Below are 18,222 nucleotides of genomic sequence, written 5' to 3'. Positions count from 1 at the left end.
TTGAAACTAAACTCTACAAATGCCAGAAACTATCAGAATATCTTTGTCAGTATAACCAAAAAATATATGCTATATCTCTACAATCTGTTTTATATCATCCATTTATTTTTCTTGATCCGTATTTTTTACCTGCAGGCGATTTGACAGATCTGTTGAGAAATGGCGGCGTTTTCATTATGATATAAAGATATTTAATCAGTGGCTAACAGAAGCTGAACAGTTCCTCAGAAAGACGCAAATTCCTGAGAATTGGGAACATGCTAAATACAAATGGTATCTTAAGGTAAGTTTTTGATTTGGTTGTTTTTTTTTTTTTTCTAAATTGTGTTTATCTTCATCACATCTGGACTGTTTAATTTCTTTAAGTTCAGGTTGTGAAGGATGATGGAAATGACCACTTTTGACTTTTGTTGTCATCATTATACATACTAGAAAGAAAATTATAATGGTAATATTAGAGAACTGTGCTGTGGACTTTTTGTGTCAGGATGAGAGCGTTTGCCTGGACAGGACTGGTTTATCTGATAAACTGCAAAATAGAATTGAATCTGTGACAAAAGGGAGCATCGTAACAGCAAGGTGTTTTGTGGCTTTGGGGCAGTGTGTATTTTTGCCGTATGTTGGAACCGTTCCAGAAGGAGAACTTGTGGCATACTTAGCTATAATGAAGTTGCTAGAAATATCCATCATGATAAAATTACAGTTCTGTTTCCCTAAAGACAATTTGTAGTGATACTGCCATATTTCTATATATTCTATTGACAAAATGCCTTTTGAAATAGTCCAGAGGCCAAAACAATGCAGAGTTAATTGGTGGTACTTATTGACTTTTTTATGGTTTATGTTAATAGAGAAGCAACAAATGGATGATAACCAGTGTATAGTTTAATTTCAACTTGTTGTGTCCTTTGAATATGCAGGTAAAGATAGATTAGATTGTCAAGGATATAATTTGGTTCCTAAAATATATAGTTTAGGCATAAGAAACATTGTGTTTATTACACAAAGGCTTAATTATGTTTGCATCTTTTTTTAGCTCAAATTGTTCATGTTGCAGTAGTCAATCAAGTGGATTTGAATTGTAGCCAATTTTTAATGCCAGAAAATACTGATTAAGACAGATGAGGGCAAAAAACACTCAGTAGTTTATTAAATAGTTTAGATATTTCAAAATGCTGGATTCACAAAAGCAATATCACATTTGACTTTACAGTCTTCATTCTCAAATATGTTTCTATAGTGAATATGCCTTTTGATATTAAGGAGTTAAGCATTTAAATGCCTATGTATATGATAAGCTATTTAAACACAGAAAATGAATATTTAAAAAATCTTGTGTAATCATATATATATCAATCAAACTTGTATGCACACCAGCATTGGCATTTGTATAGAGAGGAAATGTATGGATTCTCAATCTGCTTTAATATAGAAGATACATTTAAAAATAGCACTGAAGTGAATTTTGGGCTAATGCAGCATAATGGGGTCTCTGCCTGAGAGGCAGAAATATATTAGAGTTATATAAAATGTTTTGGGAGAGATATAGAAACTACTTGCCATTTTCAATGATATCCAACCCATGGTAGTTATATATTTTAATTTATATTTTATTATAAAATTAGTACTTATTGTGAAAAAAATCAAGCAACATAGAAATGTATAAAAGAAGTACCTCCATTCTACTCTTTGGAGGATAGTTATTCCGTATGGATTTTGGTACATATTTCAGGTTGGGTTTCTTGGAAAGCCATTGTAAAATGGAGATTTGTATGTAGAAGGTTTATTAGGGAGTACTTTTACGATCAAGCAATTTGTTTTGTCGTAACTTGATGTAGTCCCCAGTTTTCTTCATGTTCCTTGTTCTTGAAGTCAGTTAAGCTCTTGAATCTGTGTATTTAACATTTCATCAAATTTAGAAAGCTTTCAGCCATTTTTTTTTTAAAAAAATGGGACTCCAATTGTACATTTATTAGGCTCCTGAAAACTGCCCCCACTACTCACTGATGTTATGTTCATTTTCTTTTTAGTCTTGTTTCTCTGTAATTCATTTTATATAATCTCTATTGTCAAATAGACTCATCTTTTTCAAAGTCTAATCTATGGCTAATCCCATGTAGTATATATTTTTAACATCAGATATTTTCATCTCTTAGAAGTATAATTTGGGTCTTTTTTATTTCTTCCATGTGTCTACTCAACATGTTCAGTCTTTACTTTCTTGATTATATGGAATACAGATATAATAACTGTTAGAATATTCTTCTCTACTAATTTTATCATCTGTGTCTATTCTGGGTTAATTTAAATGGATGTATTTTTCTCCTCATTAAGGGTGTTATTTTACTGCTTCTTTGGATGACTGGTAATTTTTGATTATATGCCAGACATTGTGAATTTTAACTTATTGAGTGCTTGATACTTCAAATAAATTCAAATATATTGAAATAAATATTCTTAACCCTTGTTCTGGAACCCAGTTAATTTACTTGGAAACAATTGATCTTTTGATAATCTTCCTTTTATGCTTTGTTAGTTATGACCAGAACAGTGTAAGTTTAGGGCTACTTTTTCCCCACTACTGAGGCAAAACCCTTCTGAGTACTCTCTTTGATGCCCTGTGAATGATAAAATTTTTCACTGGAGCTTGTGGGAACAGGTGGTATTCTTAGCCACATGTGAGCTCTGGTGATTGTTCCCTTTAATTCTCTTGTGTAGTTCTTTCCTTAGCTTTGAGTGATTTTCTCACATATATGAACTGATCAAGACTCAGCTGAAGAATAAAATAAAGCTTTCTGCAAATGTCTAAAATGTCCTCTGCATGTGTATGACCTCTCTGGTATTTTGCCCTGTGATCACTAGTCAACCTTGGGCTGCTGAAACTCTCAGCTTCATCTTTTAACAAAAGCCTCCTGGCAGGGACCACTGTCCTTCAATGTCTGATGTTCAGTATGTTGAAAACCATTGTAGCATATGTTTTGTCTTTTTTCTTTTTTTAAGTGTTTCAGCCAGGAGGTTAAGTACAGCCTTTTTTACTCCAACTTGGAAACAAGTCCAAAACAAACTATTTTGATGTAATTTGATCTTTTAATACATTAACGTTATACAATTTTGTGAATATATCATAACTTTAAGTTTCCACAGACTGTCTAATGGTCCTCATTTCTTGACAGTGTGGCTTAGTTGCAATTTGTGAACATTTTGTCAGAACTTTTTCCCTCAATTGGATAATTTTTTTTTTTTTTTGAGATGGAGATTTGCTCTTGTCGCCCAGGCTGGAGTGCAGTGGCAGGACCTCAGCTCACTGCAACTTCTGCCTCCAGGCTTCAAGCGATTCTCCCGCCTTGGCCTCCCGAGTAGCTAGGATTACAGGTGCCCGCCACCACGCCTGGCTAATTTTTGTATTTTTAGTAGAGACGGGGTTTCACCATGTTGGTCAGGCTGGTCTAGATCTCCGACCTCAGGTGATCTGCCCATCTCAACCTCCCAAAGTGCTGGGATTACAGACGTGAGCCACCATGCCCGGCCAATTGGATAATCTTAAAAAGACTATTTTATTTAGTCTATTTTTTTCTCAATCTGTAGATGAAATAAGAAAAATCATTCTAGATGTCCAAGGAAAAATTCTTTCAGAAAAGAGCTGTGAATGACATCACAAATCCCCCAAACAGTTAAGGTATTTCTTTCCTGGTTATTTTATGTCCAAAATCATGCATATGAACATGTGCACACACACATGCACACACATGAGTGTGCACACACATGAATACATATACACATACATAATATACCTTAGGTTATCTTTCCATTCTGAGTAATTATCTTAAAATGGGTAAAATAAACCCTGTAAGATACCTTCATCGATAAGGCAAATCAAAGCTTTGGTAATTTCAGCTATCTTGACCATTGTTGATTGACTAATAACGAATAGGAGAATGAGTTTAAATATTTACTATGAAATTATTTTAGAAAACAGGATGTAGACAGTGGCTGTTAGCAGACAATTGTTTGGCATGAGCCAGTAATGGTTACTGTGAAAAAAGTGAACCAAGCAGCCCATATATTAAACAAACACACTCAGAAATACGTTGGAATTTGAAGCCTCATATGTACAATTTTCAGTAAAGAAATAATTTTTAGACATGAAATACAACATAGGGGTATGTTGTAAACTTGTCCCTATATATTTTGATCAAATTGCATCTTTTCTTTTTCACTTTAAAAAAGAGAATTTAGTGCTTTAACTGAGGCTTAGTGTTGTCATTCAAAATGTACTGACTGCCAATAGCAGCAGAAAGATGATCTGGTTCCATGCAACTCTTTTTTCTTTCCTCTGTCAAAATATATGAATTAGTGCTTTTTGAAGATATTCCAAAGCAATATACCATGCCACTATGGAGAACCTCTCTAAAAATACCACATTGTTTTTTCTGAGAAAAATATCAATCATGTTATATGCCACTCAAATTGGTTTATTAATAAATTCATTGAATGATATCAGTATCTCTTAATGCATTCACTAAACAAGCAGTAATTGAGTGCATATACAAAGTTTTATCATTGACCAAAATAGTGATAATCCACATTAGGCTCTAATAGAAGTTTAGCAGAGGGGTTAAGAGGTTAAATGCTGGACTCAGAAAGATTGGATTCAAATCCCACGTTCTTTAGCTTAATAATTGTAGAATCTTGTGAAAATATCTTAATTCTTTTCATGTCTCTGAAATCTTTTCTCTAAAATGGAAATATAAATGAGATGTGTACAAAACCACTTGGAATAGCATTTTTCACAAAATAATTGCTCATTAAATGTAAGCCCCTATTGTTACTAATCACTCTCTATAAGTGATTAGTTCATTTCAATACAAACTAAAACTTATTTACTGAATTATTATCTCTAAACATCCACAATGCAGAAAAACCAACCTGGGAATTTCATAAAACCTTATTTTTATGTAGTAGAATTTCTTCTCAAAGCATAGCTCTTGGATTAGGAATTGAGGAAAATTCCAATTCAGCCAAATGCATCTGTTTCAGATAGCTGACACTTCTGCCTACTCATTTCCTAACTAACAAGAAGAAATGTTAATGGGAGTTTTCAAAGGAAAAGCTGAACACCATGAAGGAAAGTGACACAAATAATGTTAGCTCATATAGTGACAGGGTGAATTTGTGTGCTTTCAAGTACCTTCAGTGAAAATAGGAAAGTAGAAATTATAAAATGCCCTAACATTTAAATCTAGCATGTTCTTGTAGACTAGGAAAAAACAAGTTTTAAAACATGGACTATATATAATAGAATGAGATGGAAAATGTTTGTAGTTGCCAGTAGAAACAATAACAATTACCATTAGATTGAGTATTTAAACCAGCTGAATATTTTTATTAATGGAAATGGCATCTGTTTTGTGAAATGATGCTGCTGAATGAACCATATTAAAAATGACCAGTATTTCCTAAAGAACGTTGTCACAGACATACAAGCATGAGACCCTAAAATCTTAAGGTATTCCCTCTGAAATCGACTTTAAGACATTAACAGTAGTGGTATTGTTTAGATGAAGTTTTTTAGGCTTTAAATCATCAAATGTTAAGTAAACATGGGGAGCGCAACACCAGCGTGTTATTTTGACATGAATAAACTGCTGTTTTTAGGAAAAACAATACTGTCTTGTTAAGGTTAAGCTCATTGGTTTTCTGATATCTTTTGCAATGTTGTTGTGTTTTACTGCTCCATAACGTATTGTTATATGGTAAATGTGCAATATATTTATATATGTTGCTGTAAAGAAATGTAATAAGAAACTGTTTACTGTGTGATATAGCAGTAAAAAAATGTATTCATTGTCATTGAGAATACAGAAGTAAATATGGATTACATATGTCATATTTTAATGTACACATGGTCCCACCATCAAATGTTGAAAAACTTCTAAAGTATTTTTTTCTTTAAGAAAAATACACTCCCTTTTCTCAAGTGTGAAATGTTCAGAGGGAATGGAAAATTACCTATAAAGCATGTAGTTATAGCATGGGGACCCTGCTGTAATCTCTCAGATGAGGAACAAAAAGGAGAAAGAAAGAGCACACTGGTGCTTTGGAGTTGAGGAGAGAAGGCAAAAAAAAAAAAAAAAAGTACAGAAATGTCAAAGACAAGTTTAGCTGCTCTTCAGCTCTGCCTTACCATGGTTATTAGTGATTGAAGAAAATTCTAAAGCACGTTTTAAAGGACCCAATTCTGAAGAGTTTAGATTCACAGAGCACAATGGAGTTGGAGCGACTCCTGCTCAAAAGTTTGAGACAAGTGATTCCAAGAAAAGACTGTCCTCCTCTTAATGGAAATACCCAGATTTTCTCATTCTTCTCGCCTTGCTTTTAGCACTCGCAGCCCGGAAAGCCCTTATATAACAGGTACTGCGTTGAAAGGTCATTGACTTGTACAAAAATGATGAGTGCTGAATAGATGTGCATAGGTCACTGACAGTATCTGCTACAGAGAATTAGTTTTCGTATTTTTATTAGGGTACACCTGCTTGACAATCTACTGCCTCAAAGAACTCTATAGCAGATAAGTGAATTTATATTAATACAGATTGAATTAAAGGATATCTAGAAAAAGGCATGTGATGTAAAAAAAATCAGATACAAGTATATTTTCTGTATAGTCAGTTTTTACAGTGTTGATTTCACCAGCTGGCTGCTGAGTTTGACGGCTTCTTAACAGTCGCACTGCTGAGATTCAAATGCTGATAGAAACTTTGATGGAAAAATCACTTGAGTAAATATTTCTACCATCTGTTGCCCTTCACTGGGACCCTAATGTTAAGAATAATTCATACCATTGCTTGTCCTTTATATTTCCTCAGCAGTAATAAAATTTCATAAGATTTTGTTTTGTGGTCACAAAGCTATCCCGGTTTCTGTAACTAGAAGACGTACACGAGCATAAGGGAATCAGCAGGAAAATTTACTGCTAAGAGAATTTGTCTCTAGTCACTTACTTTAAGGTTACAGCAATGTATAAGTGTGGGAATACATTTTTAAATGAGCTTTTCAAAGTTATTAGCTGGTAGTGACATGAGAGTTAAGTCTCTTAATACAGTTAAACAGTTGGGCACTTCATTCTTGTGTAAATACTGTTACCCTTTTATTGCTGCTTAGAAACTCTTCTGCAACTTTTTGGCTCCTATACATCTTTTCCGAAGTAGTAAATAACAGATTTACTGGGAGTGTGGTACCAGGCAGAAATTCAGAGAGGGGCTTTAAATCCTTGCCCATCAAGTGTATCTTTCAGAAATAAGTATATTAAAATAATTGGATAATTTCAATGGCTTGTTATTAGAGTTCTGTTGTCCAGCATGGCATGTTTAAGAAGATGACAGATTTTTAAACATTATTGGATAGAAGCGAGAACAAAAAACATAACTTACTGTAATAACCACAGTAGTAAAGAACTGCTTAAAATGCATGATAAACATGTCATCCCTAAGAGATTCCCATTGTTAGAGCATGAAATTATCAAGAGAGTAAGAGCCTACAGAAAAACGAGAAGAAGGCTGATTGCAAATTCCAAATTGAAAAAAAAAAAAAAAAAAACTGCTCACATCATTATGGAAGCAATGAGAAGCAGAAATTGTCATTTAATGAAATATAAGATTAAAGTTAATAGAAGTAATTTTTATGAAATAATACTTTGCAAGGAGGATGTTCCAGCTATATTGATCTTGGTGTTTTCTTCTCACATACCTTCTTACTATTCCCTCGAATGCTTGTTTCTACCTTTAAATTTGCTTTTCTCTCTACCAGAGGGCTCTACCCTATCTCCAGTTCCTCACCATGTCCCAATCTACTCCCTTTCAGAATTTTTGTACACTTCCCTTTATATATATTTTTGCTCTGATTTTATATTCACAGATATGCCTTTTGTAACTCCCCCATCTTAAAGAAAACACACACATACACACACATGCACACACACAAAATTGAACTCTTTCTGGGAGATCTGCTTAACCTTCTTCGTAACACTCACTTGCTGAAACTGTAGTATGTGTTTTCATGTTTATTACCTATCTTTTCCATTAGAATGAAAATGTTTTGGTACTTGGTCTTTCTTGATCACTAATATACCTCAGGACATAGAAAAATTGATATATTGAAAATGTAATGTTCAGTAGAATGAATAAATACATAAATTTAAAAATCATACTTTTATTATAGTACCTGAGACAAATGATCCCCAAGTTTGTCCTTCTTGCTTTTCATAGCCAAAACATTCTCTCTTACATTGAGCTTCCTTCACCTTTCCTGTGTACACAGCACTTAAAATTTTCACACTGTCTGGTACTTTAACAATATGATGGTGCCATTCTCTTACCCATTGGAGTATATGTTAAATACCAGAACCCATGTAACAAACATATATTGTGTTCCTACTGTGTGCAAAGCACATACTGCTTGCTGCTAGGAATACAGAGCTGACTAAGAGCCTCTTTTCTCTTTATGAGCTCACAGTCTCATGAATTCAACATCTTAAGGCACAACATCTAAAGCAAAGTACAGTAAGTAAACACTCCAGAAAGTACTGGATCTGGCCTAGGACAAATGGTGGGTTGTTCTTGCACCTATTATTTTTCCTGCCCCCTAATTGACAGTCCTCCATTACACCTCTGGGATACCTAGTCTCACTTGGGAAAACCTGACTTTGGGAATTAGAGGCAGTCTCTGTTGCTTATAAACGAGGAACTCTAATGGATACATACTGTCATTAGAGAAACTCTGCTTCTAGCCTGGCTCCTTTTGTAAAGAAGGTTGAATCCCCTTGGAGAGTCTGCAGAACATAACCATTTGCATGTAATGAACAGTTTGTAATACTTTGAGATTGATGTGCAATTTCTATTTGACAAGAGAAAAACAATTAGGATCAACTGTGGTCATATATCCTAGAATACCAATGTTGTTTCCACACTCTAAGTGTTGTTGGATCATTATATGAGATTCATAATTTTGTCCTGTTGTACCCACGTTTGCATTACCATTCAGTCTTAATTTATTATACCATATTAAAAGTTTTTTTTGGTAATTTGTTCTTATTGCTACTCAGACATTAAAATGTCTGCAGGCTGTGAAAATGAATAAATTTAATGTGGCAGCATAGTTCTCAAAATCCTGGCTTTACAACTAATAGTACAGGCTTATATTGTATTGTAAATCCTAGTTAACATGGATTTATTTGAAAATCCAATTTTACTGCTAATTTTAAATAACACATTTTCATACATTTTATCCTTGAATTTCTATTTTTTTTATAATGTATGGCTATTGTATGTATTTACAGAAGGACAATGCATGTACTTTTAAATGCTAATAATGGATTGCTGAAATAACTGTAACTTTAAAACAATGCAGTTGCTAAAAAATAAACTGTGCAGCCTGGTTTAATGGAGGTTTATGAATATATGATTAAGATATATGTTATATTAAGTAAATTCATTCAACTGGTAGTTCATAGGAACTTTCAAATTTAATCTCATAACCAGTGCTATCCTTCAAAGAATGGTCAGGGCAATTTAACCAGTACGTGACCACTCAAGATAATTTCATTGAAAAGTGGCTGAACTATTGAAATCTTTTATAGTCTCCTTGGGATATAATTAAGAGTAGAAATTTTGAAATAAAATTGTAATGATGTTCAGAAAAGAAGATAAGTAGGTAACTCTCTTAATACATTTTGCGCTGCTGTAACAAAGTACCTAAGACTAGGTAATAATTTATAATGAACAAACATGTATTGGCTCACAGTTCTGGAGACTAGGAGGTCTAACATTAAGGTGTCAGCCTCTGGCAAGGGCCTACTTGATATGTCATCACATGATGGACGATTAGAGGGCAAGAAAGATCAAAAGTGGGCTGAACTCCCACTTTTATAAGGGAGCGACACCCAGTTGTGAAGGTGGAGCCCTCAATCCTAATCAGCTCCTAAAGGTCCCACCCCTTAGTACTGTCACAATGACAATTATATTTCAACATTAGTTTTGGAGGGAAAAACATTCAAACCATAGCAGTAATGCTGACCACTACCACACAGGGCTTGGTAGGCTACCCTAGCTGTTGCACCCAAGAGATGAATCTTCTTATATGATTACTTTTATCTTTTTTATCTTTTTTTTTTTTTACTTTATTAAAATACTTTTATTTTACATGTATATTTTTGTCTACCCACCAATTCCATGTCTGACCACTGCTACTACTACCATGTCCTAGCATAACATTCCATACGTACTTAAAACCAACCAAAGGGTGAAGTTCTATCTTTAAAAACTAAACAGGCATTTTGGACAACACATTCTTGGCAATGGAATCTGGACAGCATTTATCAAACATGGCAGGGAAAGTTCTCACTCTGCATTATAAAAAAGACAGCCAGATATCAACTGTTATAGAAACGAAATCAGTTGGAAAATTTTTAACAAATTGTTTGAACTATTTTCTTTTTTTTTTTTTTAATTTATTTATTATTATTATACTTTAAGTTGTAGGGTACATGTGCATAACGTGCAGGTTTGTTACATATGTATACTTGTGCCATGTTGCTGTGCTGCACCCATCAACTCGTCATTTACATCAGGTATAACTCCCAATGCAATCCCTCCCCCCTCCCCCCTCCCCATGATAGGCCCTGGTGTGTGATGTTCCCCTTCCTGAGTCCAAGTGATCTCATTGTTCAGTTCCCACCTATGAGTGAGAACATGCGGTGTTTGGTTTTCTGTTCTTGTGATAGTTTGCTAAGAATGATGGTTTCCAGCTGCATCCATGTCCCTACAAAGGACGCAAATTCATCCTTTTTTATGGCTGCATAGTATTCCATGGTGTATATGTGCCACATTTTCTTAATCCAATCTGTCACTGATGGACATTTGGGTTGATTCCAAGTCTTTGCTATTGTGAATAGATGAAAAAATGCTCATCATCACTGGCCATCAGAGAAATGCAAATCAAAACCACAATGAGATACCATCTCACACCAGTTAGAATGGCGATCATTCAAAAGTCAGGAAACAACAGGTGCTGGAGAGGATGTGGAGAAATAGGAACACTTTTACACTGTTGGTGGGATTGAAAACTAGTTCAACCATTGTGGAAAACAGTATGGCGATTCCTCAAGGATCTAGAACTAGATGTACCATATGACCCAGCCATCCCATTACTGGGGATATACCCAAAGGATTATAAATTATGCTGCTATAATGAACTATTTTCTTAAAGAGACTTCCTCCACTACCAGAGATCTTGAATAGCCTCCTGGTCAGTCATCTGGAAGCAATTCTTCACATAATTGATGAACTGGCTTCCACTTTAGGAAGAGAACCACCTTTTTCTATAGTTGCTTGCATTTTTGCTTTAATGTCTTCTACAGAACTAGGTCCTTTGGGTGTTTTAGGAGTTTTCTCCTGTTTTGAAGGATTCTTGTCCTTTAGATCTTATTGTTGATAGTTTTGAGTCTTTTCCATTCTGATTTGACTTTTGTGCATTTTTGGCTGGAGTATCTTCTACAGATTTCTTCACTAGTGCTTTTTCTTCAGTTTCCTCATCATCAAAATCATCATCATCATCATCATCATCTTCATCAACAGCAAGTTTTACTTTTTTCTGTGGAACCTTGCTACCACCTCCAGGGGCAGATTGCTTTCCAGATATACTTACGAGTTTCACATCCTCCTCCTCTTCATCTTCTGACTCTGTATCCTCCTCCCCAGCTACTAAATGCTGTCCACTAATATGCACTGGCCCTGAACCACAGTTCAACCGTAAGACCACTGATGGTGTTATTTCAAAGCCCCCAAGGGAAACGGTTGGCTGTACAGACATTTTCAAAGTTGCCAATGTTACTTTAATTGGACTGCCTTTGTAATTTATTGCCTCTGTTTCAACAATGTGCAATTCATCCTTTGCACCAGCCTCTAAACTGACCATTCTTAAAGATAACTGTTGCTCATTTTCATCATTATCCACCTAAAAGTGATCATCTTTGTTGGCCTTTAGTTCACAACCAAAAAGATAGTTCTGGGGCCTCAGGGGGCTCATGTCCATCAAATCGTCCATTGGGTGCGGCACACACTTAGGTGGAAGAGAAGGCAGATAGAGATAAACGACCACTGCTCAAGAGAACAGCCGTGCAGGATGGAATCACACCAGGAAGATTACCTTTATCTTAGAAAACCTGAATATCTTGTGTACTTTGACACTTCTCTACATTTCACCTAACCTTTAAAATCAACACATTTATTCAGCAAACTTTTACTTTTGGAGCTGCTCTGTGTCAGACTCTGTGCTAGGTGCTCAGGATGTTGAAATTGATATAATCCTAATCTGTTCACAAAGAATCCAAGGTTTGCTGAAATTGATGGACATTTAAACAATTGAAACATTTAAGTGGTATAATTAGCAAATGGACATTTAAGCCATAAAAAATAGCATCTAATAGATATAATAAAGGTCAGTACACCATTGAGTGAGTCAGAGCAGAGGCAACCCAAAGAGTAACTAGCTAGAAGAATTGGGAAAGCTTCACAGAGAGGGCAACATGAAAATAAGTGAGAGAATTGTAAACCCATGAAAATGAGAAAATGTTGAAAAGTGATGGTGTCAGAAAAACTTGTGGTGTGATAATGACAAGATCAGAGGAGCTCTTGGTAAGCGTGTGGATGCATGTAAAGAAGTGGCAAAAAATAATGCTAAGGACCTTTTTTATTTTATTGTTGGTTTTGTTTTGGTTTATTTCGTTTTTTAAATCTAGCATGCTAGTGTTCGTTTTCCAAACTGTGAATCATAAACTCAATTTGTGGATCAACACCGGCCTTTGTTTTTTAATGAAACAAAATATAAAATATCAGCATTCATCACAAATAGATGTTTCGTAAATTTTTTGTTTTAATTGTGAGCGGTCGTGTGTGTGTGTGTGTATGTGTGTGTGAGAGAGAGAGAGAGAAAGAGAGAGAGAGAGATGGTTTGGATGTTTGTCACCTCTGAATCTCGTATTGAAATGTGATTTCCAATGTTGGAGGCGGTGCCTGGTAGGTGCCATTGGATCATGTGGGTGGATCCTTCATGAATGGCTTAACATTATCCCTTTGGTGACAAGTTAGTTCATGCTAGATCTGGTTGTTTAAAAGAGTATGAGATTTCAACCCCCCACCTCTTTCCTGCTCCCCTTTGCCTTCCACCATGGTTGTAAACTTCCTGAGGCCCATGTCACTTACATCACCAGAAGTAGATGCCAGTGGCATGCTTCCTGTACAGCCTGCAGAACCATAAGTCAAAAGAAAACCCCTTTTCTTTGTAAAGTACCCAGTTTCAGGTATTTCTTTATAGCAATGCAAGAAGGGACTAATACAGTTGTATATGTATGTGTGTGTTGGGTTATTTCTGGTTGAGTGTCACAAGGTTGTAATACGGTGAGTGTAAGGAAGCATAAGTTTTAGAAAATTAAGAAGCCAGTCCAGAAAATTAATACTTTTGGAAAACAGTACAAAATCAACTTTACAAAAATATGCATAGAAAGATGTAATACAAGATTTATTTAATTGCAATAATTTTTAAAGTTGGTTAGTGCCTTGCTTTTGCATGCTGTTTTAAAAATTACCATGAATATGACTTCATGTGATTTTCAAATACTCCCAGCAAGATAGGTAGAAAAGGTATCCTTAGAACTCTTATACAAAAATTTTGGAAAGTTTAAATGCTTTATCCCAAATCATAAAGCTAATATATGAAGACGCTGGGATTAAACACCGTATTTTTTTACTGTTCATCAGCTAGAAGTTAGAAATGTTAAGCCAAAAACATTAAGTCATTGCTCTGCCTAATAAGTATTGAGGAAACGAATAAAAGGAATAATACCACTGACTACAGGACAAGGTCTTCCTAAGAGACCTTAAAAATATTAAGTGATGAAGATGAAACTTCTTTTGTTCATAAAATGTTATTTAGTTATGAGTAGAATTCTAATTAAACTTATGTTGTCATCAATAAAGTTGAGATGTAATGTATTCATTAATATAAGTATAATTTGACCCATAGTGTATTAAAAGAAGGATGTTAAAAGGAGTTGTTATTAGAGATGATGTTAGGGTTGTTGATGATAATAACAGTAGTCATAACAAGGCGCTTTATAAATTAAGAAGTGCCTTCAATTACATTGTTACTCTTATGTTAATCTCCTTTTGATATATAGATTTGGAGGATTCTATATCACTCTCAGACATAGGTTACTGAGGTGATGGAAGAATTTAGCAAGCAGCTTTCAAATGGAGGGCATGAGCATTGGATTGTGTATAGCAAGGGCTGATGTTCTCTAAGAAAGCCTCTTGGTTTCCACAGAGCAGAAGCCCTTTGAAGATCATAGCCAGGGATTTAGTAATTGCCTCCCTTTCAGAATACCCTCAAGAGAAAACCCCACCATAAGACATGGTTCCCTACAGGCAAAACTGCTTTTCCTTAAAATTACTGTTCCATGAATATCAGCCTTCTTTGGTTCATTCAGCATAGTTTTCTTAAGTTTCAGGACAGTGCTGCAGACCAGGAGTTTCAACGTTGAGGAAAACAATACTACTTGGGCAGTGCCTACCTCAGTCAGGGAGGCAGATGCTTACCTTCATGTGAGGGAATAAGGAATCAATCATATTTCCAACACTCAAGGAAGCCAGTCTAGTGCAGGGAGACATAGATACATAAACCTCAAAGTTATGGTATAGCATAATAGTTTTACAATTCCATAATAACTGCATTTAAAAAGTTTTATAGAAACAGAAGAGATGGTGACCTCAGTCTGGAAAAGCCAGCTTGGAGAATGGCAACCAATATTAAGTGGCAAAAGCTTTGGGAGCCCAGGTCCCCAGATGGAGGGTGATAGCATGGGCTAGACAGGTAGGTTGGGAACACTTTGCAAAGGACATTACACGGTACACAGATAAGTCTGTGTTTTAGTCTATAAACCACAGTTGCAGAATGTGTTTGAGCAAAGGCATGTGGGGATGAGATTGGCACTTTTCAAGATTTAAGTTTGTTTAGGGATACTTATGGTTTGCTGTATACTTCCTAGGTTTTTACATTATAATTATGGTTAGAACTTTAAAGGAAAACTGCAGTTTAGCACACTTGAAAGAGTGCAACTTCAAGTCATGATTGGAGACAGATATTTAACAGATTTGGTGATCCTGTGATGCTTATTTTCTTCTCAGACATTCCACATGACAACCATTTTTAAATGGTTTATTTCTACTTTAGCATCCATCTGAAGGTGTTGTATATGTTTTCTGCTTGAAAATAAAGCAGTGAGCCAGGCACGGTGGCTCATTCCTGTAATCCCAGCACTTTGGGAGGCCGAGGCAGGCAGATCACGAGGTCAAGAGATCAAGACCATCCTGGTCAACATGGTGAAACCCCATCTCTACTAAAAATACGAAATTTAGCCAGGCATGGTGACGCATGCCTAGAGTCCCAGCTACTTGGGAGGCTGAGGCAGGAGTATTGTTTGAACCTGAGAGACGGAGAGACAGAGGTTGCAGTGAGCCAAGTTTGTGTCACTGCACTCCAGGCTGGCGGCAGAGTGAGACTCTGTCTCAAAAAAAAAAAAAAAAAAGAAAGAAAATAAAGCAGTGAATGTGATTAAGATGGATTTACTATGATCATAAAGTACACAGGAGTCAGCATTACTCTAACTAAAAATATAGAAAAGAATCTAATACTGTTTTGCATATCATTCTCAGCTCTCTCAAAATCAGATATTAAGCTCTTGCTGCACAGTGCTAGCCTGCATAAACTTTGAGGGGGTTGAGTTTTGCCAAGCAATTCTCTCAATATGTAAATTAAACAAATATTTGTTGACCTACTGTGTGACAAGTATTATTCCAGGAAATAGAGATCCAGCAGTGAAACAAGTATGGCTTCTTATAGAGTTCCCAAAAAGGAAATAAAAGGATATATGTATAATGATATCCCTGAATTAAATTTATCTTTTGAAAATAAAAATTCTATCATAAGCTATAACTACCAACACTTCAATACTCATTCAGCAGTTTTCAGGGATTTGTACCTTTTGACTTAAGAGAATTTGGAAGTCTAATTGTATCATTGCACTGGACTCTTAAACAGGTAAGTGGATGACTTTGCCCGTATCATTGTTGACTGTACTTACAATCAGAAAGGGGCACAGGACAGATGCCAGGGAATAAGAAGTGGGCAGCCCATACATGGAATGGTAAGAAAGAAGAACTACAGTGGATGTGGAAAGTTCCCTTCAGCATTTTCCCTAGACAATCTTTGGCTGTGTTTGCATGATCAATATTTCATTCGTAGGATATTAAGCTCTTGATATAGTTCTCAAAACCCAAAATGAAATAAGAATTCTACTCTTTATTTAAATTCAAATTCCAAAGAGTTAAGTAACTTTCCAGGAGGTAATCTAAATATGGCCTCCTGGTTGGGGGGGGTTGAATTTGCATATAAATAGTTCTACCCTTAAAGGAAAACCACAGATGGTGGTAATGATGTAGTCACTAATGTACATCTCCACAATGGTGGAAAAAAATATCCACAGTTTTGCTTTCCCCAGTTGCTTTCCCCGTGCTCAACTGCTGTCTGAAAATAGGTGAGTACAGTACAATAAGATATTTTAAGAGAAAGAAAGATCACATTCACATGATTTTCATTATAATATATTGTTATAATTGTTCTATTTTTATTCATGATTTTTAATCCCTTAACTGTGCCAAATTTATAAATTAAAATGTATCTTAAGTACATATAGTTTATATAGGGCTCAGTACTATCTGCAGTTTCAGACATCCACTGGGAGTCTTGGAATGTATACCCTACAGATAAGGGGTGAACAACTGTGTCCTATTTGTGTGAATGCTAAAGGTGTTGTGAGCTCATAACAGTATGACACCAACACTGAACTAATCTACGATTTGTTAGTGAGAGAGATGTATTTGCAAGGAATGAGACCTGGTGCCTCATCCAAGCAGAGAAATAATTTTCAGATTTGCCTGACAATAAAAATCACAATGCGAGGTCTCTCTTTAGAGCTGCAATGTCCAATTCAGTGCTCACTAGTCACATAAGATGCTGAACTCTTAAAATGTGGCTAGTACTAATTGAGATGGGCACTGAGTATGACACACATGCCAGGGTTTGAATACTTAGAACCAAAAAGGAAGTAAACGCTCCTTTATTGCATGTTAAAATGATGGTTCTATTATATTTGATTAAATACAATATATAATTGACCTACTTCATTTTGCTTTTAAAAATGTGGCTATTAGAAAATTTCAAATTATATATGTGTGTGATTACATATGTGTTTTCACGTATGTAATTGATACGTTTCATGTATAATTGATACCTGTTACACATGTGAGACATGTTACATAGCACGTACATATGCACACAACATATGTAACATATATGTATTGTTACATGTGATACATGTGTGATTGTTGTATTACACACATGTGTAATATGAAATTACATGTAATTTCAAATTACATCTATGTGTATTTTGAAAATTACAAATTACATATTTTGTTAGTGTTGTTTTACAAAGTCAAACTTACCCTATTTAATACAGTATCATGACTTTTTTATAATTAGTAAACTTTGATGCTTTTGTAGGAGAATAAATAATGCTTATTATGAAAACTGATTGGAAAAGTGAGCTGGAGCAGGGAGGTGAGGAGAAAGGACTAGAGATCACCTTTCTTTCCCAGCTCCGCTCTTCTCCCAACCTTTTTCCTTTCCGTTCTCTCATCCCAATTCAAAAGTGCAGAGTTCACAGTCGGCGTGCTGATTTAGAAAACAGATGTGTAAACAGCCTTAAATTTTCTCCAGGCTTTTACAATAAAAATAAGTTCAGTATCAAAAGCAACAATAGAATCTGTGGGAAGGTGTAGGGGGCTATGTTTTTGAGGTAGAAACTATAGGTGCTCCATGGTGGTTCAAGCCTATAATTCCAGCACTTTGGGAAGCTGAGGCGAGAGTATTGCTTGAGGCCAGTAGTTTGAGTCTAGCCTGGCCAACAGGGTGAAACCCCACCTCTACTAAAAATTTAAAAATTAAAAAAAAAAAAAAAAAAAAAGAGCCTTGCGTGGTGGTGCTCGCCTATAGTCCCAGCTACTCAGGAGGTTGAGGAGGGAAGATTGCTTGAACCTGGGAGGCAGAGGTTGC

General features: G+C 35.4%; 1 protein-coding gene and 1 pseudogene across 1 annotated transcript in view; one reads left to right on the top strand and one right to left on the bottom strand.

Annotated features, from left to right (window-relative positions):
* DMD (dystrophin) overlaps positions 1-18,222 on the top strand; it is a 2,044,437-nt gene that overhangs the window by 1,007,678 nt on the left and 1,018,537 nt on the right. Inside the window, exon 43 of the mRNA XM_025371836.1 lies at positions 136-283. Coding sequence (XP_025227621.1) covers positions 136-283 — 148 coding nt within the window. The remainder of the gene's footprint in view (positions 1-135; positions 284-18,222) is intronic.
* LOC112615591 lies at positions 11,249-12,099 on the bottom strand (annotated as a pseudogene).

The sequence above is a fragment of the Theropithecus gelada genome, chromosome X (assembly GCF_003255815.1).
Source record: "Theropithecus gelada isolate Dixy chromosome X, Tgel_1.0, whole genome shotgun sequence".
NCBI classification, from domain to species: domain Eukaryota; kingdom Metazoa; phylum Chordata; class Mammalia; order Primates; family Cercopithecidae; genus Theropithecus; species Theropithecus gelada.
Note: the sequence above shows the minus strand (reverse complement) of the source record. Positions and strands in the feature narration are given on the sequence as shown.